This window comes from Trachinotus anak, unplaced genomic scaffold (assembly GCF_046630095.1).
Source record: "Trachinotus anak isolate AG129_WGS33_773 ecotype Australia unplaced genomic scaffold, CSIRO_AGI_Tana_v1 ptg000012l, whole genome shotgun sequence".
Taxonomy (NCBI): Eukaryota; Metazoa; Chordata; class Actinopteri; order Carangiformes; family Carangidae; genus Trachinotus; species Trachinotus anak.
In genome coordinates this window covers 26,973,411-26,998,523 of record NW_027273863.1, presented here as the reverse complement: position 1 = coordinate 26,998,523, position 25,113 = coordinate 26,973,411, and the positions used below count along the sequence as shown (strand labels likewise).

At 44.7% G+C, this 25,113-nt stretch overlaps 1 protein-coding gene across 21 annotated transcripts in view; it reads right to left on the bottom strand.

Moving 5' to 3' along the window:
• The window catches only part of LOC139628513 (discs large homolog 1-like protein), a 101,153-nt gene that overhangs the window by 28,518 nt on the left and 47,522 nt on the right, over positions 1 to 25,113 (bottom strand). For 10 of the 21 annotated variants that reach the window (XM_071490204.1, XM_071490205.1, XM_071490207.1 and 7 more), the window contains 2 exons: positions 18,655 to 18,819; positions 13,886 to 14,035 (listed from right to left, as the gene is read on the bottom strand). In XM_071490204.1, the coding sequence (XP_071346305.1) occupies positions 13,886 to 14,035; positions 18,655 to 18,819 (315 nt within the window). Of the gene's footprint in view, positions 1 to 8,460; positions 9,044 to 13,885; positions 14,036 to 18,654; positions 18,820 to 25,113 lie in introns of those variants that run through there. The other 11 variants (XM_071490212.1, XM_071490213.1, XM_071490217.1 and 8 more) reach the window with 2 other exon arrangements.

Below are 25,113 nucleotides of genomic sequence, written 5' to 3'. Positions count from 1 at the left end.
AACCTGAAACGGGGCCACAACACCAACCACTGAAGGTGAAAAACCCAACCGAGACAGTACTTCCTGAAACAACTCAAGACTCTGGCAGAGTCTACTGGTCCAATTTTACACAAAGTGCTGTCACTTTCGATTACGATCTGATGTGTAAACACATCTAAGCAATAAATGAAGAAATCACATGAGCATGGAGATCACGTATGAACCTCTCCACACAGCTCACCATCTGTTTCAGCATCTCCCCTCTGGTAGAAAGTCCAGGTCACTCAGACCGGACAGAACCGGACCTTCTTCTCCAAAACCACACAGCTGCTAAATACGCAAAAGTTGGACTGACAGTGTGATAAGTTACGTTTGTCTTTTTGCATTTTTGTCCTTGTGTGGTGTATTGTTACAGCCTCTGTATCTGTACCCAGATTAATACCACCAGCTGTGTGGTAATAAAAGAAACTTTGACACCCAGTTGGTGCTATGAACTTCAGTCCCTGGTACTAACACTCTTCACTATGAACCACGGTACTTTTTGGTTTTAACTTGGCAGTATAAATACTTTGTTAGGATCTCTGCAACAAACATCAGTACTTTATGATTCAGACTTTGCAAGATAAGCTCCAGTACAACAACATGGTGCTAGAAACACTTCAGTACATTTAAATATGGACTCGGTTCTCCAAATAATGTGTGTGACAAGCTTCAAATGATCAGATCACATGTCCTTATTAACAAGGTTTACTGTTTCAGTACAAGTTGTCACTATTTCCTGACAATACAACCAACATATGTAATGAATGAAATGTGTTTCACTACCACAGACACATTTCAGTCAGTACCAAAAATGACAAGGTTTGATACCCAGTCTCATCTGTTAACCCCAGAGAATTCAGTTAAATTGGGGGGTAGTGGTAGAGTTACAGCTTTGTCCCTGAACAAAAACATCACAAACATCTCCAGCTTCATAGGGAAGCCTGTCAGATGTCACTGACCCTGAAGTACCTTATTGAAGGCGAAGGGCACCCAGGGTATCTCTGGCCTGTTGGCTGCATGGCTGCTGCTGATGACCTTCGCGGTACTTTTGGTCGGGCTTTTCTTGACGCTGTCCCGCAGGTTGAGGAATCGACTACGAGCTCGGCAGGATGCCGGCACGGTGCAGGTGGTAAAAGTCGACAGAGACGCTTGGACCTGTGGACGATTTGGCTGCTGCTGTTGTTGCTGCTGTCGGTGGAGTTCGATGGCGTGCTGCCTTTGGAGCGGGTGCAGGTGGGCAATGGACTCTTGCAGGTTGATGTTGACCCGCGGCAGCTTCTTCTCTGCACCGTTCATGGCCTTAGAGGTGAACTCCTGCCGGGGGTAATGTGTGGTCATCTTCCTGGAGGAGATTCCCGGTTGGAGGAGGAGGAAGTGGTTAAATAATAAATGATGGATAGGTCCTTCCGATCTGGAGAGGCTTGTTCGGTCTCTGCAGTGTGACGGCAACAGATGCAAACTCAATCCTGTTACTCAGGCTCCACCACCTCCCTCCACCACCAAAGCACAATAACACTCCCTCTTTTCTTTCTCAGTTCACCCCTCCCTCGTCAGTTGCTCTTTCTCTGTGACACCCTCCCTCTCGTCTTCTCTCATTCCCCTGCCAATTAATCGGCTTCAGTGAGCGAGGCACATGTCAGCACAAGTGGGGGGGGGGGGGGGGGGCACTCCACTGGGTGCATGAATAATCAATGTCTCCCCCGGATTCAGACACAGCGACGTGCATGTCATCATCAGCGGCGAGGGAGGAATGCGACGCGGACTCCTGGTTAGCAGCAGCAGGCAGGAAGCTGCAGCTTTCATTTGGATATTCTCTACAGCAGCGTAAAGCCTCTGCTGAAGATAAAAACCTGACAGTCTTCTCAGGACTGAACCACGAGCTTCACCCAGATTGTTAAGTAACAAAAGCTGAAAAATGAAAGTTCTTTCAAAATACAACTAAATGATGATACAACTAGAAGATGTACAGGGTTAACTTTAGTCACGGCAGTGAGGACAGACCAGAAACCGACAATCCTGATGGATCTATATTCATTCAAAGCTCCACCATTTCCTCCATCCACAGGACATTACACAATGGGACAAACAAACAAACACAATTTCACTGGTCTTAGAGCTTTACCAGATGTGGAAATGGTTGGTGCAAGAGGAAAGATTACCCAGTCCTTCAAATAAAAAAGGGTTTATCCTCTGGTGAGTGGAGCCTGTATTGCTTGAAATGACTTATATTGATGATAATGATTTATATATATATATATATATATATATATATATATATATATATATATATATATATATATATATATATATATATATATATATTTGGTACTACGGAAGCCCTGAACGGCAAGTGAATTTTTTTTTGAATTTTTTTTTAGAGAATCTTTTTTTTTAAGTTCTGTTTTTTGTCCATCTGTGAAAACAAGCCCTGAGAGGCAAATGAAAAAAACTTTTTCACTTGCCTTTCACAGATGAAAAAAACAAAAAGAAAAAAACAAAATTCTACAAAGAAAAAAAATCTGTCAAGATTTTTCCACAAGAGGGTGAAGTCCACCACTACATCAGTCTACATCGGACTAAAAACATTCATGGTTCCCTCTAGGTGATGTTTAATTTTTCTAAAAGCTAGGTCAGCTTAAGGAATCAGTGCTGAATAAAGTCTCAACATGAGAAAGCTGCACAAAAACTTTAAATGTATAAAAACTGAGAAAAGTGGGAAAAATGAGCCTCGGGGAGAATTAACACTTTGTTGTGATGAGGCTTATATATAGACAGACAAGTATAACCCCGAATCATCCCTGTATAACACCACAATCTGGTTACCTGGGTGACTGTGGATGATTAATTTCTCTTCCAAACTTTTGTTTGGTTTGTTGAGAGTCTGCTGCTGACTTCACGTCACATCCAGATATTCTGCCTGGACAGCGCTCTGAAACACAAGATGCTATTGTGCAAGTGCATAGTTAAAACCAATTAAGTAATCTAATTAAATTATTTAAATCAATAATTGGTTGAAAACTGGAGCTCTTCACCAAAATCTATAAATAAATCTAAATAAAATGTCCAAAACACTAAATGTTTGTGTGGTCACAACCTTTTTATCAAGAAATACATAAATTATTTCCATATTCTCAAACATCAACATCTTCCCTAAAGAAAAAAAATCTGTATTGGTTTGTCTATATTGAAAATACCATCACGGGTTTTATTGTTTCGACAGGTGGTTCAGGTTGGACTGTATGGACTTAATAGTATCCAGCCTTTATGCAGGGTAAATTATGAATGGGCAAAGTATTTCTACAGCATAAGACATGCCCCAGAATAACCCATATACGAGCGTCGACATGACAACGGGTGCTGTGCAGTTGGACAGAGGTCTGATTTCATAAGTGGATTTAAAATCCAGGAGGAGAGTCGTGTTTTGGTGGGAGGAGCGTTTCCAGATCTTTCCCTCTCCAGCATCCACAGCAGCTGTTGGAAAAACAAGCCGAGTCCCAGACTCCTCAACATTTCATCTGGATGTGTAACAAAACAATCCTGGATCGCCGCAGTTCCCACAGTCCCTGAATTCCTCTTCTCCATCCACATGTATGATTGAAGACAGATGATGTCAAAATATATTGATCCACATCCGTGTGCATATCTCTGTCTGCATCATCTCTGATGTATTAAATTGTCATCTGAACAATAAAGTGGGTTATTGTTTCTGCGCTCAGCCCGCAGGCTCAATAAGAATCGACCTGCAGCATTAAATGTGCAGGAATGTGGAAAGTGATCCACATGATTCATGACAACAGGAACACAAACGGCAGCATTTAGAGAGCAAATCAATACGATAAACTGCACCGAACATGTCACGGTGTATAAATGTGCAAACTGAGCCCGTGTCAGAGCCTGCACCCAGTGACACCACCTCACCCTTCAATCAACACGTCCAGTGTTTCCAGCTAAAATCTGACTCCACACACTGAGAGGTGCAGCACACAGCGACACTGAGGACCTGCTGGAGATTAGGATTAGTGCCTGGACTCTGCTGCTGTGCGTCTGCAGCTCCTCCTACAGGCCACACAGATCAACACACAGCTGCAGCTCCCATCACTGTCAATACAAGGCAGGTTTACAAACCAGAATTACAAGCAGTTATACTAATGGGGTCAGTAATTTGGCTTTTAAATCTCAGTTTACTTGTTTTACACAACGTCTGGTGATAGTATAACCTTAATATGTTGAAACAGAGAGGAGCTGTGCTGGATTAACACAAGTATTTTTCCTTTGTCCTCATTAATGTGCAAATACATGCAGCAGGAGCCACATCTGATATTCTAATCTGTGGAGGGAATAAAGTCTCTGTTACAGTGTCTTCTCCATCAAGTTGGGCCTCGGTTCATTCACAACACTGTGCTCAATTGATCTGAGATCTGTGAACATGGCGACATCATTAGGTCTCCATATAATATCTGGCCCACCAGATCATTTTAATATTCTGATTTTTTACCCCACATTTAGTTAAAAATGTATGTAATTAGTTACCCACAGGATCACTTCCTCTTTAGGAATTTTACCTACAAAATAAAAGCGTGTGAAAGTTAAACAATGCTTTATTTAAGCTTTTGTGAGTTTTATTCAGAACATCCCCCAGAGGACTGCCTCAGATTTGGGTTAGGGTTTCCAACCTGAAGGCTCCAGTTCCTTCTTCTTAGTGATCATGATGAGTGTCAATGTTCACAGGTCTCATTAACTTGATGAGCACAGCGCTATTATTACCAGAAAAAATTATGAACATAAGAGCCAAGCTGTAATTATCCTCTGACTGTGGTCATAGTGAGCCTACAGTTCCACAGAGTGATGTTACCATGTTGACAAGCTGCCTCTAATCAGACAGTCTTCCTCCTTGTCCAACCCTGCTGCCTACATTACCCACAATGCTACTGGGGGGGGGGGGCTACAGAAGTCTGGTCCACACCTCACGATGTTTCTTACACACACACACACACACACACACACACACACACACACACACACACACACACACACACACACACACACACACACAGGTGACATCACCTGAGGACATTTATCAGGCTTCACTCAGCTCCCTCTGGAGAAACTGAAGGCTTTCAGCTACTGTTCCCTCGTTTGAAGTTGCAGCTTAAATCCCACGGCATAAATAAAACCTTGTGTGAAAACTGATCACTGTGTGCACATGTAGATCTTTAGCTCGTTCTTCCCGGGCTGACGGCGAGCTGTTTCACGGGTCGTTAACCCACAGTGAGCTGCAGGTAGAGGAGCGGCGCTGTCGACTCGAGGCACGCCTGACAGGACACCAAACAGATTAGAGTCATCAATCTGAGCAATCAGAGTCCCGTCAGGCCTGCTCACACCAGAACCACCCAGGAGCCTCCCTGTGGAGGAGTGGAACCACCAACCCTGTCAGTGTTAGTGCCTTGGTCCGATGGCACAACAACACGAGGAATCTGTGTTTCATAAAGAACCAAACATAAAACTACCTGCTCTCCAGGTGAGGTTAAATATAGAAGTGAAGTGGAAGTAAACTCTCTCTCCGTTCCCAGCGTTTGTGACTGACATGAACATCTGTGTTAGAAAATATCTGTGTTTTGATAAAAAGTCTCAGCTACATGTTCAATCACAAGTTCAATGTTAGCTGAGTTAATATGAGCAGAGCTGCAGCAGAGTTTGCAGATCAGGTGGATGAGCTCTGAGGCCTCAGTAAACAGGCTGCTGAAGCCTCATATGAAGTTTTCAATATATTTCTGGAGTGATCTTTAATGTCCTGTAGACCTGGAGGAATAATGTGAGCATCTGATGTTTTGTGTCCACTTCAGAAGAAACAAGCTGTTAACACAACTGTATGATGATATCAATTGTTTTGTTTGTTTTGTTCATCACCACAGTATTTTACTCTACTTTCATATCTCCATTGTTCTGTGGTTTTATGATAATGAAAAATATTTCAGTTACACTGTAAAAGCCTAATAAGACTTGAAAATTAGCAACTGCTACAAACTCTCTGTGCATCACGTCAGTTTCAGGTGACTACAGTCCCTCACATTCACTGAATAAGTGCACTGAACAAATCAACGAGTGTCAGAATCTTCTACAACAGAAAAAAGTGCTCACTTTGACTCCATGACACTAAAATCTACAAATCAAGACAGAAATCTTGGTGTAGTTATAGACTTGGATGTAAAGTTTACCAGCCACATGAAGGCAATTACAAAATCAGCTGACCACCATCTGAAAATCATTGTGAGGATTAAAGGATTTCAGTCCAAACAGGACACAGAAAAACTTATTCATGCATTTATTTCCATCAGCTGTGACAGTGTCTTCACACTCACTGACACCAGTCACCCCGTTCCTAACATCACTGCTCTGACCTCCTGTGTGTCACAGGACAGTTAAAATCCTACCACTGGTCTATGAAGCTCTAAATGGTCTCTGATCTGGTTCACTCAGTGATCCCAGAACCAGAACCAGGTGAAGCAGCTTCGCTCTGCTCCTCACCTGTGGAACCAGCTTCCTGAACACCTGAGATCTGCTCAGACTGTCAGCTCAGTAACGACATCACTGTCTGCTGCAGCTCACCTATAAATTACAAACATACCATCTTTTTAATCTTGTGTCATGTTTGTGTTTGCTTGTCTTTCATGTCTTTTATCACTGCAGCACTTCTGTTAAAACAGTGTCCTAAGTTTCTGACCTGATTTTATCCATCTTGATATGATTTAAATATTTGTATTTATTCTAATGTTCTTTTATTTTAACCTCATCTTAATGTTCTATTTCTAATGTATTTCCATGTCTCTGTGAAAGACTTTCACCTGCCTTGTGTCTGACTGGTGCTGTAGAAATAAACTTGCAGTTGTTTGAACTATGTGACATTGTACTGTCCCTCTAAAAGAAATAAATAAACTAAACTAAACTAAACATGCAGCAACATGATGACTGGTGTTGTGGTGATGAGTCTCGGCCCAGTGCTCCCTCTCTCTCCGCTCAGTGTTTGGTCTCCTCCAGCTCCTCTGCGTTCACCTGCTGCTCTGACTGAGTGTCTGCTGAGAGCAGGTAGAGGACAGAGGCTGTTTACAGCTGCTCCTCTGGAAACAGTGAAGTTGTGTTGACAGATGAACACTGAGCTGAAACTGACTGTGAAGCCGAGGCAGCTTCAGATTCAGATCATTCTGAGGTTTCTCTGTAGGATCATCACGACCTTTCACATCTCAGATATCAGTCTTATAAAAACATCTGTTCTAATCACAGACTGGAAAAATCTGATAATTAGATAATTAGAGGATAACGAGTCACAGTTCAGCTGAGATGCTGCCTTTCTCAGCAGCTACAATCGGGGTGTCTGTGCTCATGTTCATGTATGTTAACGTGTGTGTTTGAGGCAGTAAACAGGGAGGCGGTCGGGTAGCGCTGCGTGTCAGGAGCCTGGAGGTTGCTAGGCAACGGCAGGGAAGGCATGTGCTACTGCAGGGGTTCCTCACATCTGCCCAGAACATGATGCTGCTGTTTATGCAGGTAAATCTCTCCACATCGACACGCTGCCTCGTTCACACACAGATTTATAAAAAGATGCACACGTGTGACAGAGTCCGACAGCAAACCTGACATCAACAGAAACACCACCACAGTCTGAGACGAGGGAGACTCCAGCTCGTCGTTCTAATCTGATACGACCCACAGCTGCTGAAAGCTCTGGAACATTCACCAGCTCTGTGTGTGTGTGTGTGTGTGTGTGTGTGTGCGTGTGTGAGAGAGTGTGTGTGAGAGTACGTCCCCGATTCCTCAAGATGTAACAACACAGTGATCTCACATTTAGACGTTGAGCTCTGACACATTTAGCTCTAACGTAACAACCAGCTCACAACTGCTGCTGCAGCCTTATCAACAAATCACCTCTGATCTCCATCTCTCACACACACACACGCACACACACACACACACACACACACCTCATGTTTCCACTTATTTATCTGAGGATGATGCTGAAACCAAACGGGGCTGTGGATGAGGTTTTGAGACGTGCGGTGGAGAATGAGCCCAGATGTGAGGGGTTCTGCAGGGATCCTGATCCAGCACATGACGCAGCAGCAGCAGCAGCAGCAGCAGCAGCAGCAGCAGCAGCAGCAGCAGCAGCAGCAGCAGCAGCAGATCTCCTGTTGCAACTTTTCCACATTTGCCTCATCCAGCAGCGTCACATCCACAGCAGACGGACCGATCAATACATTTACAACAACACACACCAGTCAGAGTAGTGCATGACCATATGTACACACGCTGTAGAAAATGACTCACACTACACAGTGCAGCGGTGCAGCACCTCCCCCTACGTCCTCACCTTTAGGAGGATTTTTTTTTTTTTTTTTATGAATGGGAGGGAGCTGGGAGGGAGCTGGGGGGTAGGGGGTGACCTACCAGTAGGCGCCGGTGGAGCCGCTTGGTTCTCCTCAGGGTGCCCATGATGCGGCGGCCCATCTTTTTGGCGTACCACACAGAGTTGAGCATGCTGCTTGTTGCTGCTGCTGCTGTTGCTGTGGTGAAGGTGGAGGTGGTGTGTCGCCTCCTCTGCGCCTTCTCTCGCTCCTGCAGCAGGCTGCGGGGTGGCAGAGGTGGTGCTGGCTGGAGAGCAGACAATGGGAGGGGGGCTTCACTCCACCTTGTGTCCCCCCCTCCTTCCTCTTTCTCCTCTTCCTCACAGACACAAACAGGGAGGCTGCAGAGGAGCTGATGTAGGAGCTGATGGAGGTGCTGCTTCCAGGGGGGGAGCAACAGAGCAGAGAGGAGCTGAGACACACTGAGGTCGTCCTCCTCCGGTTAGTTTATGAGCAGTGGCGGCGGCGGTAGACGTGAGCCGGTAAACGGTCGCTGTTAGATGCTGGAGTTGACTGGTAGAAGAGAGAGAGGAGCCTCGGGGGGCAGATTAACCTGCCGGGGTGAGAGAGCATCGCTGAGCAGGCGGAGCGAGAGCAGCTGGTCGTCCAGCCTCCGTCTGTCTGAAGCAGACAGCAAACAGCAGACTGCAGGGCTGACGACAGGACGGAGAGACGAGAGAGTGTGTGTGTGTGTAAAGAGAGAGCAGACAGAGAGGAAGTTAGTCCTCTGATCTCTTCTCTCTGCAGCTCCTTCCTCCTCCTCCTCCTCCTCCTCCCTTCTGGTTCTCAGCCCCGGGAGGGGGGGGGGGGGGGGGGTCCAGCTGACCTCTGTCCTACTTTAGTCCTCAGACTTTGAGTCCCTTTCTAAAAATGAGTCAGCAGGGGAAACTCGCAGCAGAAACTGCTGAGTTATCAGGGCTGTGATGGACGGCGTGGTGATGTGTAGAGTTACGACGGCTGATTGGACTCCGTGAACTTCACTGAGGCAGCTCGTGTTCGTGAGCAGTGACTTTACTAGTTAGTTAATCCTGTGCGCAGCTCTGGAGCCAGTGATAATGAGGCAAATACAAAAAACTATCAAATAAAAATACAGTTGGAAAAAATAAAGAAATTAAATGAATATAAAATGTAAATATTGAAAAACAATAAATTAAAAATATAAGAATTACATCCATCCATCCATTTTCTTCTGCTTATCCAAGGTCAGGTCGCGATGACAGCAGCTGAAGGAAAGTAAATCAGATGTCTATGCAGAAATGTTTCCGGCTCCTCTTGGGGATCCCGACGGGTTGCCAGGCCACATGAGATATATATTCTCTCCAGTGAGTTCTCCGTCTACTCTGAGGCCTCCGACCAGTTGGACGTACCTGGAGAACCTCCACTGGAGGGCGCACAGGAGGCCCTGTAAACAGATGCCTGAACAATCTCAACAGGCTCCTTTCAACGTGAAGGAGCAGCAGCTTTACTCCTAAAGACGTCAGAGCTCCTCATCCTGTCTCTAAGGCTGAGTCCAGAGACCCTGAAGAGGAATCTCGTTTCAGCCACTTGTGCCCACGATCTCATTCTTTTGGCGCTCATGACCACAAGTGAGGGTTCAGAATGAAGACCAATCAAGTGTGATGCCTTCCAGCTCAGTTCCCTCTTTACCACAACAGGACAGAACAACACCCGCTTCACTGCTGATGCTGCACCAATCCATCCTACTCTCACCCTGAACAAGACCCTGAGGTACTTCACTCCTTCACTCGGGGCAGAAACTCCCAACCCGAAGAGAGACTCCACTATTTTCAGGCAGAGAACCATGGTCTCAGACTTCACAGTCAAGTGTGATGCAGTTGGGATGAGGGTCAGCATAAGAATTAAAAAACAAGTATAATAAGATTTAATTCCTTTGTATTATGTTTTTATATCACTTTGATGTTTAGGTTGAGCTTGAAAAAAAAAAACAAAAAAAACATGTATCTCAGATGACAGTTAGAATAAGGATTAATTCCAAAACACTGATTACTACAAATAAACATTCAAAAGCTTCTCATACACAAGGCTCTACCCTGGGTCCACCGCTTTTCAGAGTTTATATGTTGCCAGTTGGGGTCATAGTCCCCCGGAAAAGTACTGATTTACTCACTATACAGATGACACCCAATTCTATATAGCTGTTGATCCTGAGGACCTGAGCCCCATTTACTCCAAGGACTCAGGAGAAGCCAAGACAAAACAAGAAGAGGGGCTACTTCTGTCGCATGGGCCTGCTTTGGGTATGGGAGGTCTGACGCAGACCAGGAGTCTGTACTTTGCAAATTATGCGGCAGACTGGTTCCCACAACAGACTCAAACACCACTAACCTATTTTACCACCTACGCAGGAATGATTCTCCGGATGAGAGCCACAAAACTACTGTCGACTGCTCAAAACAAACCCCTGATGCAGACGCCACAAGACGCCACACCATACGGTAAAGAATCACAATGAGGGAAGGAGACCACGGCTGCTGCTGCAGCTTACCTCTGCAAAGACAGGGCTTCAATTAACACGGTCGAGAAATGGGGTTTTTGTGAGTTCTTAACACTCAACCCAAGGTACACAACGCCAAGCCAACATGTAAAGCAGTAAGAAACAGGCCTTTCCATGTCGTCTTTCATATAAAGTATTTATTCACTGAATTTACAGAAACTGTTCTACATCATGATACGTATTTTTATCTGGATATGAAATGACCCGTATCAGGATATGAGATTTTGGTCACATGGACAAACAATATCATAAGGGAACAGTCTGATTAAGAATTTCTTTTAAGGCGGTAGGCAAGTCGTCTTATAACCAGGGTCCTAATCAGGGCCAATATAACATCAATATAATTTTGTCACCTGAGCTGTAATATTCTAGAAATTTCTACAAAAGCTTGGTGGAGGAGTTCATATCAATGACACTGATACTGAGTTTTATTATATAAATATATTGGATTATATTGGAATTTTGTCTGAACACTTCTGTAAATGTTATTCATCAATCTGACACTGTCCAAAAGTCAATATATGAAACAAGAAACCACATCCTACTGTTCCTTCCCTGCCTGGAATATGCAGCCCTAACATCCCATGATTTCCCTGATATTCCATGATCAACTGGAACTCTGCTGGCTATAAATAGAGCTGGCCTGCCCTCCCAGCATCCTTTGCTGCAGTTGGGAATGAAGTGTAGCAGAGATGAGACGATGGAGAAGAAGCATTAGTGACAAGTCATTTCATGGCCTCTGAATCCTTTGTCTTAGTGCTAAATATACATCAGAGCTGCTGTAAATCTTTCTGTTGGGAACAGAAGGCCAGCTATTCTGCATTTTACTATCACCCCCCACTCCAACCACAACTCCTCGAACCCTGTTACAGAGAGCCTCACTAAATCTGTCCTTGTCCTTCTCTGCAGGTTCAACCCCCTCCTCCTCCTCCTCCTCCATTTTCCTGCCGTCAGGATTTTCTTTGTCGACATTCATCTCTTGTGTTGCCATGGTGCTGCTGAGGAGAGCAAGCGAGAGGCGGAGGAAGAGATGAAAAAATGAAAGGAATAATAAAAAAAGGAGTGTACAGTACGTCCTCCCAGCCATCAGCGTCTTTCTGGGATGTAAGGATCCATTCATTGCGATATGGTGGCGGAGGTGTTGGAGATAGCTGCCTGCTGACGTCAGGCCGGGGACAGGCGGCAGCCACAGATCAAACGCGTCGGAAACAATGAAGAGCAGGATGTGGAGATTTCACCACCAAAGCCTGTCACTGTGAGCAGAAGCCTCACCGCCGGAGCAGGTGATTGTACCGGAGGTCCTGCTCAGTGACCAAACAGTCGTCCAGTTGCTGTGTTTGGTCTCACGTGAAGTACGACTGTCAAGTAGACCAAACACTGCTCAGAGTTAATCTACTTTAAAACTACAGTAATTTCACAGCACGTCAAATGTGCAACATGCCCAACATGCTAAGCTTAGCCTGTTAATATACCATTTCAGTTTAGCCTGCTTACATTTGTTAATTTGCAGTAATAGCAGCTGATGATGATGGGAACGTCATTAGTTCTGCAGGTGTTTGATCATAAAACCAAAGTATTGGACCAATTCAAATGTGACCTGATGATGGCGCTATATGAAAAATCAGAGCATCACCACAGTTACTTAAGTTCATCCTGAGGGGACCATGAACCTCTGGACCATATTTCATCACAATCCATCCAACAGATGTTGAGATATTTCACTCAGAGCCTCAAAGGTCTGAGTAAAACAGGAAAAGTCAGAGATCAAAGTCAGTAGGATTCATCCTCTGGGAGCAGTGAACATCTAAACTAAATATTGTGGCAATCCATGACATAGATGCTGATGTTCACAAAATGAGTGAATGCTTTCACTAATTTTGCAAGTAATATCAAATTAAAACTTAATGGTGGTGCTACAGGAAAAGTCAGTAAAGAGCAACAGTAAGGTTCCTTGTCTGAGGATCATGAATGTCTTAGGGATGCAGCTAACGAGGGTTTCCCCAGTTAACCAATTATTCTACTAGTGTGCAAAATGTTTCATAATTTTCGGCAGAAATTATAAATGTAAATATATCATTTCTGACAGCCCAACTCTTAAACGTCGCAATAATTTTCTGCTGATTTGACTAAAAGTTGCAGCTCTAGAACGTTTGTACAACATTTAATGGAGATCCATCCAGAGAGGCAGAGAGACCCAGAGCCAAGCTGCTAAAGTCTCAGAGTTGTGCCTTTATGTTTCCCAAAGCATCCTGGATTTCACATTTATTATTACAGCAAAACTGAAGGAAAACACTCAGCAAAACTCAAACCACAGCAGGACAAATACAATCTACCAGATCACCTTCATCCTTTCAAGGGAAATACTTCAACAATTTTAGGAAATTTCTTGCCAGAGGGTCGATCAGAATATCGACACCACTCCGAGCTCAGAACAGTTCAAGCGATACTAAAACCACAAACTGTTCTTTTCTGTTTTCATGTGTTTGCTCATATTAAACAAGTGAGACACAACATGTTAATGAGCGACTTCCAGAGGTGTTTTATTTTAGAGGAAGACTGAGCCAGGCTAGCTGTTTCCCTCTGCTTCCAGTCTTTATGCTAAGCTAGGCTAACCACAGCCTGACTCCGTCTCTGCATGACCCTGCTCTGGACCTGTGACACAGCCTGGTGTTTCCTACAGGTACGAAGCATTCAGTTTAACACCACACCAATAAAACAGCTTGAAGCGTGTCTGAGGATGTGGAACAGGAAATAGTCAGTGGGTTTTCTTTGAATATAGATGAAGTAGATCCAGGAGGAGATGAACTCTTTTAAAATGGACAAACATTTGATGGAGATATGAAGAATGTGACTGTACAGAAAAATGAATAGTTTTTCAGCAGTGCTGAAGTGATACTGAAGTTTAGGTTGGCATGATAACAGCGCAGCAGGGTGGGAGGGGAGGGGGCGTTACCTGGATCGGGGGGTAGGGGTTGGAGGAGCAGGAGGGGACGGGGCTGTCCTCTCCGTGGGGGTAGAGGGTGGAGGGCGTAGGGGAGGGGAGCTCCGGGTGATGCTGTCCTAACGTTGAAGAGCCGTCAAAGATGCACTCCAGAGATGCTACCTACAGGATACAGTAGGGGGGGGGAGACGGCGTCTCGGATTGGTTAAATCACCCACATCCTGACACATCTCATCTCATGATCAGGTTAGTTTGTGGGTGACTGCCTGAACAAAAGCCACTACATTACATACACAACATTTCCTTCTCCTCTGATAATCAATACTCATGCAAAGAAAAAACCCTGTAGCCACAGCTGCTTTAGTGTCAACCAACAAACAGCTACAGGGTCAGTCTGATGTTACTCCACATTTTATCTATTGTGAATAAATTTCATGTGCAGAGTCAAACCAACAATGTGGTAGACATCACAAATACAAAGCTTCATTTTGTAATAAGGCTCCGTAATTTCCTCAAACAGCTGCTCACTGGAGGAAGCTTTTGTTAGGGACTATTTCCAGAGGCAGATTAATCCACATTTGCTGCGGTAGTGAGTGTTTGGCGCAGCAGGACGGTGTGTAAGGGACTGAACATGTGTGCTACACACACAACAGCTGTCAGCAGGAGACATTTAGTGCTGCTTTGGATCTGCACATGAGATTTGTTGATGAGAAGAAAAATACAGGTTTTCACCTGAATTATTGTTTAACATCACATCAGCTTTAATACATAAAGAGAGGTGGTGGTTGCTGTTCTTATCAAGAGACAGAGGAAAAGAGACAGAAATATTAGGACAGAGTTCAGGCTGAATGAGACAGGAAGTGAGAGACAGGAGGAGGACAGAGGAGGAAGAGGATAGAGGACAGAGGAGGAGGACAGAGGAAGGAGAGGACAGAGGACAGAGGAGGAGGACAGAGGAAGGAGAGGACAGAGGAGGAAGAGGACAGAGGAGGGAGAGGACAGAGGAGGAAGAGGACAGAGGAGGGAGAGGAAAGAAGAGGACAGAGGAGGGAGAGGAAAGAAGAGGACAGAGGAGGACAGAGGAGGAGGGAGGAGGAGGACAGAGGAGGACAGAGGAGGAGGGAGGAGGAGGACAGAGGAGGAGGGAGGCTTGGTTGCAGAGACAGAGCTGGGTCTTGATGATAGGACACAGAAAGACCAGCTGATCGCTAACAGCACCACCAGGGTCCTGGAGAGAGACTGAGGCCGACAGGTGGAGCAGAGGAGCTGGGACCAGACTGGTGCAGGTCTGATCCACATGTTTTAGTATAAACGTCTATTTTAAAGTCAGTGTATCATCAGCATCAGCTGCTGCAACTAATGATTACTTTCATCATCATTAATCTGCTGATTATTTCCTCAATAAATCATTTGGTCTATAAAATGATAAAACATCACATTTTCTCTTTACCTTCACTTTGCTTGTTTTTCCAGAAGATGAAAGAGTTTTAATTTAATGCAGCAAATCCTCACATCTGATTATCTGATTGTCAAAACAGCTGATGATCAGTTTTCTGTCGATCGACTCATCAATTAAAATAATTCAAACAGTAAAGACAAATTAAAATATAAAATTCTAAATTCTAATGTTACTTTGGTCCAATAATCAGCTGTAAATAGAACAACATGTATGAAAATGCAGGAGCATCATGTTGTTTTTCTATTGGTTTCTATTCTTACGACACTTTTTCTTGATTCTTTAATTAGTGTGTTGTGTCTGTTTGCCTTTTTAAACAGGAGTCATTCTATCAGCATCACCTCTGACAGGTTAGTCTCATCAGCTCTGAAGGCCGCGGTAACACACGCGTGTAACGTGTGGATATTGTCTGCCGTGTTTTACCCTCGGCCTCGACACGCTCAAGAGTCGTCACTGTGACAGATGCAGGGAGCGAGAGGCAGGAGAGTGAGAGAGAGGGCGGATGATTCCATTAGAACCCGAGCTGCTGCAGTCAGGACTCAGCCTCAGAGCGACGCTCCACCAGGTGAGCTTCCGGGGCGCCACCAAAATCATACTCATTTATAAAAATACGTTTTTCTTTTTTCCCACAAAATGAACTCAGAAACAGGTGAAATTTAATTCACCACAATGTCAGATTTGATCACTTTCTGTAAGATACTACAATAATTTCATCTTTAATGGTCCTAAACTTTTTCACTTGTGACCAAAGCAACATCTTGCAAACCCTGAACATTAAATCTGGAGCATTTTCCCTGTGAACCTCTCACCACCTCTGAAGACTCTACCCCCGCCTCGTGTGAAGAGCACTCACTGATTTAAGAAGAAGATGCTTCTGCAGTGCGTCTCTGTCACACGTCGGTCCGTCTTGCCACCACACGGTGGCAGCAAAGCTCCGCCGTGCAGCAGAGAGCGGCGAGAGCTGAGCAGCTTCTCCTGCTCTCGTGTCCTCAGCAGCGTGAGAGGGTTTGAAGCATCAGCTCTCAGATAATCTGCACATTGGATTAATGACTGAACTGTGACACAGTGATACAGAGCTGCTGAAACAGACCCCACATCATGTCTGAAATGATTTACTAACATGAACCTGTGTCAAAAATCAAACTAATGACTGAGTTGAAAATAACTGAATAACCCATCTACCATTTTGAAAATCGACTCTGTAGATGACACAACTTAATGACTTTTTTTTTATATTTAATATTTTACACACTGTGAGGTTAGGCACTGTTGCATTTGTGTTTAAATATCTCATTAAAACACATTAACTTACATTATCTTATTTGAACCGCATGTGTTTTTATTATGTTTTGATCTTTTAAATTTTTTTGGCTGTATGTTTTTTGAAAACTAGTTTTTGTGCAATTGTTTAATTAAATTGTTTATCGCTGTTTTTCTGACGTGTTTATTTTTCAGTCTGTAGGACGTCATGAAGAAAAATGCTCATCACAGCTTCTCAAAGCTTTAAGTGATGTTAAATTAATTTGGTTTAAAAAATAGCTTCACATGTTTAGTTTTTCACTTTTCAAAGGAAAATTTAAAAGAAAAAGAACAAATCTGAGCAGTAGAAGTCAACAGATCCTCACTTTTAGTCTCTAGTATCGGTCAAACTCCAAAAACACTGGATCCTACATTTCCCATGATGCACCTTGATAACATCTATTTCTTAAACCTCAGATTTTCTCAAACCTCAGATTTTCTCAGACTTGATGAAGCTCCTCAGGGGACACAGAGGGTTAAGTACCTGTTTCCACAGGTTGATGAGTAACTGATTAAACTGGTGGGCTGCTCCTTTAACGAACAGCACAAACAGCCACAGGGACTGAACTGATGTGACACAAACAGTTGAATGTGACAGTCTGAGCAGCGACAGACAGACACAGCGGCAGCTGACAGGAGCAGCATGGAGGACGGCATAAACAGGAATCTGAGTCACGTGACCGAGAGGACGCCAAATTCTCCAGGTTGAGCCTCCAGAAAGTCACAGCGACCACCTGACGACCAGGCCGTTATTTTACAGGATCAGAGAGCGAGCAGAGTCTACACAGCTACACACAGGAATCAAAGACGAGGGGGCTGTCGATATCCATCTCCTCACCTCCAGGACAGGTGCACAACACCTGTCGTCAGGTGCTTAGTAACTAACTGACTCACTGACAACAGATCCATTATTTTGACGGGTCTGGACACAGTGTTGACACAGTGTTCTTGGAAGATTTGTGACCTCTAAACAGAGACACACTGCACATGACACATCCTGAGTTGACATGCAGGTTGCAGCGCCTCCTAGAAGCTGCAGCGTTCATTACAGCCACAAACAAAATCCTGATGATTTGTCTCTCCTTCAAGTGGTGGAGCTAAAAATGTGAAGTTTGTCCTGAAGGTGACGCTGGAGGAAAGGTCAGGGGGTCACTGAGAAGCTATGACTTTTGACCTGAGAGATTTATTTCCTTAAGGAACTGCTAGTGCAGCTCACCTGGTGTTTACCTGCTGGGACTGTACGGTTGGAGGGTCAAACAGGAAGCTGACTGGAGGAATTTGACTGGCGGGGTGGTAACGTGTGTGATGTCATCGTGACAGGAGACAGGTGCGAGATACAACAGGTACAGATGTGTATGAGCCTCACAGCAGCTACAGCGTTTTAATGAACCACATGTAGGCAACACAGACAAGCAACAACCCTCATCCTCCCTCCCTCTGTGTGTGTGTGTGTGTGTGTGTGTGTGTGTGTGTGTGTGTCAGAATCAACTCACAAACAATTAAAGTAAACACACAAGGTGTCCTGACCCCGGATTGTGTGACTGTGTCATGACAAATACACAGAAACATATTCACTGGTAAATACACAGAGATAAACACAGAGAAAGACACATCTGACTTTACTGGCTTCTCAAGAACTATTCTCCATTTTCAAACTGTTATCTCTGTGACAGCTCTATAATAGAGCTCTATGCATGAAAAAGTGAAAGCTAAAATTCATCACTTTTTCAAAGGAGTCTGGACCTTGTTATTTTTGCTGTTATTCTGCAGCTGAAATCAGAGAGGGACAGTGAATTGACTCCGTCTGTCCTCATCTTTGGGGAATGATTTTAAAAATCACACTTCAGTTAGGAAAGTGATGTGTGCTCAGTTTCAGAACAGCAGAGGAGTTTTGTTTAACGTGTGCAGCTTTCAGAATAAAGAGATGTCGATTTGCTGCTCTGGAGGTCAAGACTCTATAAAGGGTCAGTAAAGTCTTTCAGAGACAGAGAGTTAAAGACAGGAAACAAAGCCGACTGTGTCCTACCTTCATAGGTGAGATGTGGGCGTGGGTGACGTATCCGTGCACATTCTCGATCTGGGAAAGGTTCTTCTCCGCTACCTGGACCAGCTCGGCCCCCCCCACGTCCTCCGTCAGCTGGGGGGAGCTCTGGTCCTGGGGGGACGAGTCCTCATCGTGGTGCCTGTACTTCTGCAACAGGGAAATACACAAAGAGAAGAACAAGGTCATCAACAGAGCTGATGCTGGTGTTAATGCCCTTAGCACTGACTGACAGGTGCAGGCCCCACCACTGGGCTGGTGGGACCTGAGAGCTGTTACACGACAGCTCTGACAGGCCTCCTCTCCGGACAAACAGCTGCTGAGGCTCGTGGGTATTGTAGTATTACAGATGTGTCAGAAACACAGTGTAAATAATTTGATCAGGTGGTCAGAACATGAACTTCTTCGTCTCTATGTTCAGTAAGATGGAGGATGTTGTTTAAAGAAACAGACTCAGCTCTTTCATTACTGACAGAACTTAGACTCTTTTACAGAGGACAGAAACGATGCTGATATCTTCCCGTCCTCTCGTCTGTGTAGGTCCACACACATCAGTCTGCTCTGAGCTGCGGCCTTCACATCTGGATGAGTCAGAGCTCTGAGTCTTACTCATCTGTTTCCTGGCTGCAGGAGGAGAGAGGTTCCTGCTGACAGGTGAATGACTCGACGCTCCTGAACAATGCAGTTACATAACAAGACTCATACTGAGTGATGGACAGAAGAGAGAGGCTGCTCAACAAATTACAGAAGGTGTAACAGTCAATGGATAAGTTGGATTAGTTTATATTAGTTATTGCAACTTCCAAATTTACTGTTATTAATCTATAAATATTTCATATTTTCATATATTTCAGAGCTCCAGTCGTTTGGAAACATCAGTAAACACGAGTGTTTTGGATTTTGCTTGTGAGTTAACACTGATCCTGCCTTGATTCAGTTGGAGGTTTCACCATACGACACCCGGACAGATTAGTGAAACCCTGTGATGCAGCCACTTCAAAGAGTCGCTAATCTGCGTCTGAACGGGATTATCCTGCGTCTGATTGGCCGTGGGCCGGATCAGCCGGCAGGTTGGAGGCTGAGCTTTTACAGTCCGGTGAGGGGCGGGTCGGCTTGGAGGAGAGCCGTCGCCTAGCAACCGCCGACTGAGGCATCACCGGACACCGCGCAACCACACATCCATACGCGGCGCAGCCCCCGCCTGCATCCGAACAACTACAACAGACAGAGACGATCCACCAACACATCCTGAGTATTTCTGTCCTCTGAGAATCAACTTCACTCTGTCCTGATGCCAAGAACTGGTCCCTCTGAGGGCGCGCGCACGCGCGCACGCGCACACGCGCACACACACACTCACAGGCAGCCGTTGAGGTTTAGTTTTGTGTTTTGGGTGAACTGGTCCTTGCTCTGCATCAACAGGTTTATTTTCCGTCAGAGGGAAGACGTCTCTTCTTCCCACTGTGATGGAGCAGTTTGCACTGAGCCAACTAACAGTGTGTGAAGGGCAACGTCTCCATTCATCACAGGCTGAGAGGCTGAGAGCTGCCAGCCGACTGATGGAACATTTGGTTAATTCATGAAGGACGACGGCAGCTGCCAGACAGGCGGCCGCAGAGAACGCCTGCACAGTCCGAGGTGTGAACCAGACACATTCTTACATTTACATTTGTTCATGTGGGTGGAGGTAAAGTTTAGTGTGAACCCATCCGTCCTGATGTGACCAACAGAGAGAACATGAACAACCTGGAGGATAAAATACATCACATAACAGGTCATGTTGCTTCTGTGAACTGTCTGAACACAAGCACCTTTGTCTAAATCAATCCTTGTGTTTTTATCTTCTCATCTTCACTGCTGAGTAAAGTGGAAATGATTGAAAATCACCTCAACACTTCATACTTCACCTTCTTCCATGTGCTGTGTTTACGATCACAGCCTGTCCTGCTGCAGCAGTTCAGAACACACGATCAGAAATATGTTCTGTAGAATCATCGAAGAGAACAGTATCTACAGAAACAGTGAGGGACTATGTGGAACATGTGAAATCGATGTTTCCTTGTGTGTCATATGACTCTGACATGTTTTCTCTCTTATGAGATGTGATAAGATGTGAATTATGCATCACAGGTGAAACTGTCCAAAAACCACATGAAGCTACAGTGTAAGTGGTTTTTCACATGTGATCGATGCTGCACAGAAACCAAATAAAACCTTGTTTCCAGAAAAAAAGCTTCACAAATAGTCAAAAGCAGCTTCTGTAATCAGGACATCATAGAGCTTGTCACAGATTTTCATGATGCATTCACTTTCACCTCCTCTCACAATCCTAATTTTCCAGAATCAGTCAGTCAGAGCTCTCAGAGCTTCTCGGTTGGACAAACCTACATCTTCTCCATCGCTCCGTCATCAGAGCGATGTGAGTCTTGTGTGGTTTAGAAGCTGAAGTTAAGTATTTACAGCTTTTAATCAGCTCCACAAGCTTCTTCTAAAGAAACGTGGTCAGAATCCCACGATGGTAAAACACTCTTCACTGTCTCTTCCAGAGAGGAGGCAGTGAACTGTCTCTGAGAGAACAGCGTGTACACACAGACTCAAAATATCCTCCGTCTCAGACAGTATCTTCACTATCAGACAGAAACCAGAAAACAACCAGTTTATAATCTCAGACTGTGATCTGCTGTGTGTCTGTGATCCAGGCTGAGAGCAACTCAACACTCAATCTGCTTTTTATTGTTATTAAATTATATGTGTGGTCTCAGATCACAGATTCAAAAAGTAACCCAGTAGTCAGGGTAGCTGCTCCCCCTCGTTTCCAGTCGTTATGCTAAGCTAAGATAACTGACTGAAGCTTCATATTCACCATACAGACATAAGAGTAGGATAAGAACAGCATCAGGAGAGTCCCGTTACTAATGAGGAGGTTTCTAATGATATTTCCTTTCCTTTGGTTTAAAATGTTAAGTATGAGAACAGGGGAAAAATGTTTTAGTGCTTTGACGGTGGTTCAACCTGAGCGCAGTGTTTTTGCACCTACCAAATCCAAACCTTCATGGAAGACCGGACACGTTGTTGCAGAACACCTGAGCAAGTCGTCAACAAATCAGCTGGAGCTCCGCTAATTAAATCTACTGTGAGCTCAGCTGTTAAGTGTACAGACAGAGCACAACGTTACTCAGAGGCTGTACTAATCACATGCTGTCAATCACTTTATCAGAGGATGTCTGACTCATTTTCCTACAGTACAAGCTGGGTTTGACTCTCACAGTCTGTTTGACGGAAGCTGCCACTTTCTCCAGCATCACAGTTCAGAGGAACTGGCTTCACCAAGAACCTCTGAAATTAAAAAGTAAAATCTGTTAAATTCTTCATGGACTTCTGTGTGAAGCAGATCAGCAGCCTGCATGTGAATCCTGTGGCTCATTATAACTCAAAGGTTCATGTTCTCACCACTGCTGAAGTGTTTCTGAGAGGCTGACATTAAAGACCTAATAGTCTAATTGATAATGTACTACTGGTATTGATCGAAAGCTCCATAACAGCTACTTAATGGTCCATCAAGTCAGACTGTTGTTTCCATCTTTGGTTGTTGGAGTGCTGAGGAAATATGGAGGTTTTCTGATGTGAGGATTCGTTAGTTTTGAGACTGTTGTCCTTCAGTCCGCAGAAAACATCAGCTGAACATTAACAAATACAGATGGAAAGTTTCCTGAGACGTTTGTGTGAAGCCTGAGCTGCGTCTACAGTAATCATCCACGATGACGGCCCTGCTTTCATTACTGGTTTAATTACTGGGGGATTCCACTGGGGCAGAGGCCACAGATTAACACAGGAAGGCAGATTACACCATAGGAGTCAAGATGACCTCCAACCAGTGGTTCTACCACAGCCTGATAATTTAATATCATCCATTACAGGCTATCACCATGTGCTCGCTGCTGGACATCTTAAATCCTTGAGAACATAAACACTGGACTGGGACAGCTGGGATGGGACTGGATGCAGGACCCGGAGGGGACCTGGACCGCCAGGCCATCACTCTTTACTCATCACTGTGAACAGTAGGTTACATCAGCAGTGGTCAGACGGAGGACAGCTCTTCTGCCGAGGCTGTGACTCAGAGCTGATGTTCCAGAACAGATACAAATGCTCAAGGATCAGTTTGTGGGGTTGAATACTGGGAACTACAGTTTCATGTATTTCTCTTCTTTGTGAAATTCATACTTAGGGGGTCAATCAGCTGTTTCCACCCTGTAATATGTCAGTGTAATATGACCACAGAGATTCAGGATTCCTGATGAGTTTATGTCTCAGTCTCTAACTTCAAGTCTTCTTCAAAACAACATGATGTTTAGTTTTTAAATTATGCTCCATTCAGAGGAAAACAGACCATAAAGCAGGGGATGCATTAGGGCGGGGCAGAGGACAGAGCAGGTCAGCTCCACCCCTCACTCCTCCTCAGCTGCACCTTCTCCTCCAAATATGGTTTTTTCTGGTTTCAAAAAACCAAGATGGCGACGGACAAATTACAAACTGGAGGCTTCAAAACAGCAGCTCACAAACCAGTGGGTGATGTCACGGTGAGTCGACAGCTGATATGGACTGTGGGTTGGTTTCAGTAGTTGAAGCTTTCATTACAGGCCACTGGTTGTTGTAATTGTAAAAGTTGTATGTTGTAAAAGTTTAATTATATGTAATTCAGACAAGTTTGTTTTGCTTAGTTCAATGAAAAATGTGATGAGTGAACTGATCAGAGAGATGTGAAGTTAATGAATCTGCTCCAGATGTGAACACAAACAACTAGTAAAGGAGGATCCCAGGTGAAGATGTTGTCCACACTCTGGGTGATTCAGGCAACACGGATTTAATTTGCTTTGTTATAAATTTCCTCCCTGAACCCTCATCACTCGCCATGAAGTCACCTGATTGGTCACCTGCCAACCTCATGTTCACTACACACATCACAAATCATTTCACCTCCCTCCAGGACTTCAAGTCTTCAGCTAACCTTTGTCCACAGCGTCCCTTTCTACAAAGACACAAACATGTACAACGGCTCGGGCTGAATTTTGCATGTCCACAGCGCGGCAGATGGAGAAGCATCAGGAGGCTTCAGGCGATCTGAGCCGTCACGACACTCGAAGGGAAAACAACCACGAAGACAAAGAAGCTCAGGACGAGCAGCTGAGAGCAGGAAGTGAGAGGAACAGCCAGGTTACAGGTTCAGCTCCCTCTGCGGGTCACAACGCTGTGCCGACCGAGCCCACGCAGCCTGAATCCGTCGACAGCTGTGATACTGAACACGAGCGCTGCGCTCCAGCTCCTGAACATTATTCTGAATTGTTGAACGCTGACATCTCAGCGCCATCAGAGCCTAATATTAAAGTTTAAACGGAGAGAGGAGGAGGTGGTGTGGTTACATGTGGAGCGTCCTGTGAACACATCACAGGTTCAATCGCTGCTGCAGCTACATGTCAGAGCGTCCTTGAGCGAGACACTGAGCCCACTCACTCTGGATGAGAGCAGCACAAATGTAAATGTAAATGTAGGAGGCAGCGAGGAGGTTTCCAGTGATGACACTGTCTGCCTGAAGAGAGCCTCCTCCTCCTCCTCCTCCTCCTCCTCCTCTTCTCACTGAGAGCTGTCGAGGAGGAGGAGGAGTAGGAGGCACAGCGCCGACTCCTGCCTGCCAAAAGCTGCTATAAATAGGAGCATCACCACAGAGCGGATGTAGCAGGATGTTCAGGAGGAGGAGGAGGGTTTCTGGATGATTCAAGGATGTGATGAAGAGGGAGGAAGAAGATGGGGAAAACTAACAGAGGAATCACCCACACAATCTAACAGGAGGATAAAATGCTTGATGACTACTGTCTTTATATTTATCCATCTTCTCTGCTGCTGTCTCAGCACAGATGAAAAAACTAAACCCACATACTGCTTATTACATGAACTTATTCTTTAGTTCAGCCTCTGAATTCCTTGGTCTAAGATAGACACTATGTCACATCCTCTGTTCGACTGCAGCCCAGAATACATTTGTTAGTTACATGACGTCCACCTGTCTCCTGCCTCTGCTTCCTGACCGTCTCTCCTGCTAAAAGTCAAATTACACCGAAAATATCTTCGCATTTTTTCTCAGCACCATCTGATGGAATGACAACACACTCAGTGCCCTCTGTATTAGGTCCTCCTCGCTAAAACTAATGCAGTGTAACCGAACAGTTGCAACATGAATCTAAGTAGGCAACGTCCACACTGATACGTTTTCATTTTATAACGTTGTTTGAAACAAAAACAATCTCCATCCATACTAACACCTGAAAACACTAATGACATTACCATTCACGTATACTGGGCATGTGCGAGCCGGTGTAAACAGGAAGTGGATTGTCTCCTCTCAGTTGGTTAGTTACAGGAACAGCAGAGACAGTTGTAGAGTTCAAA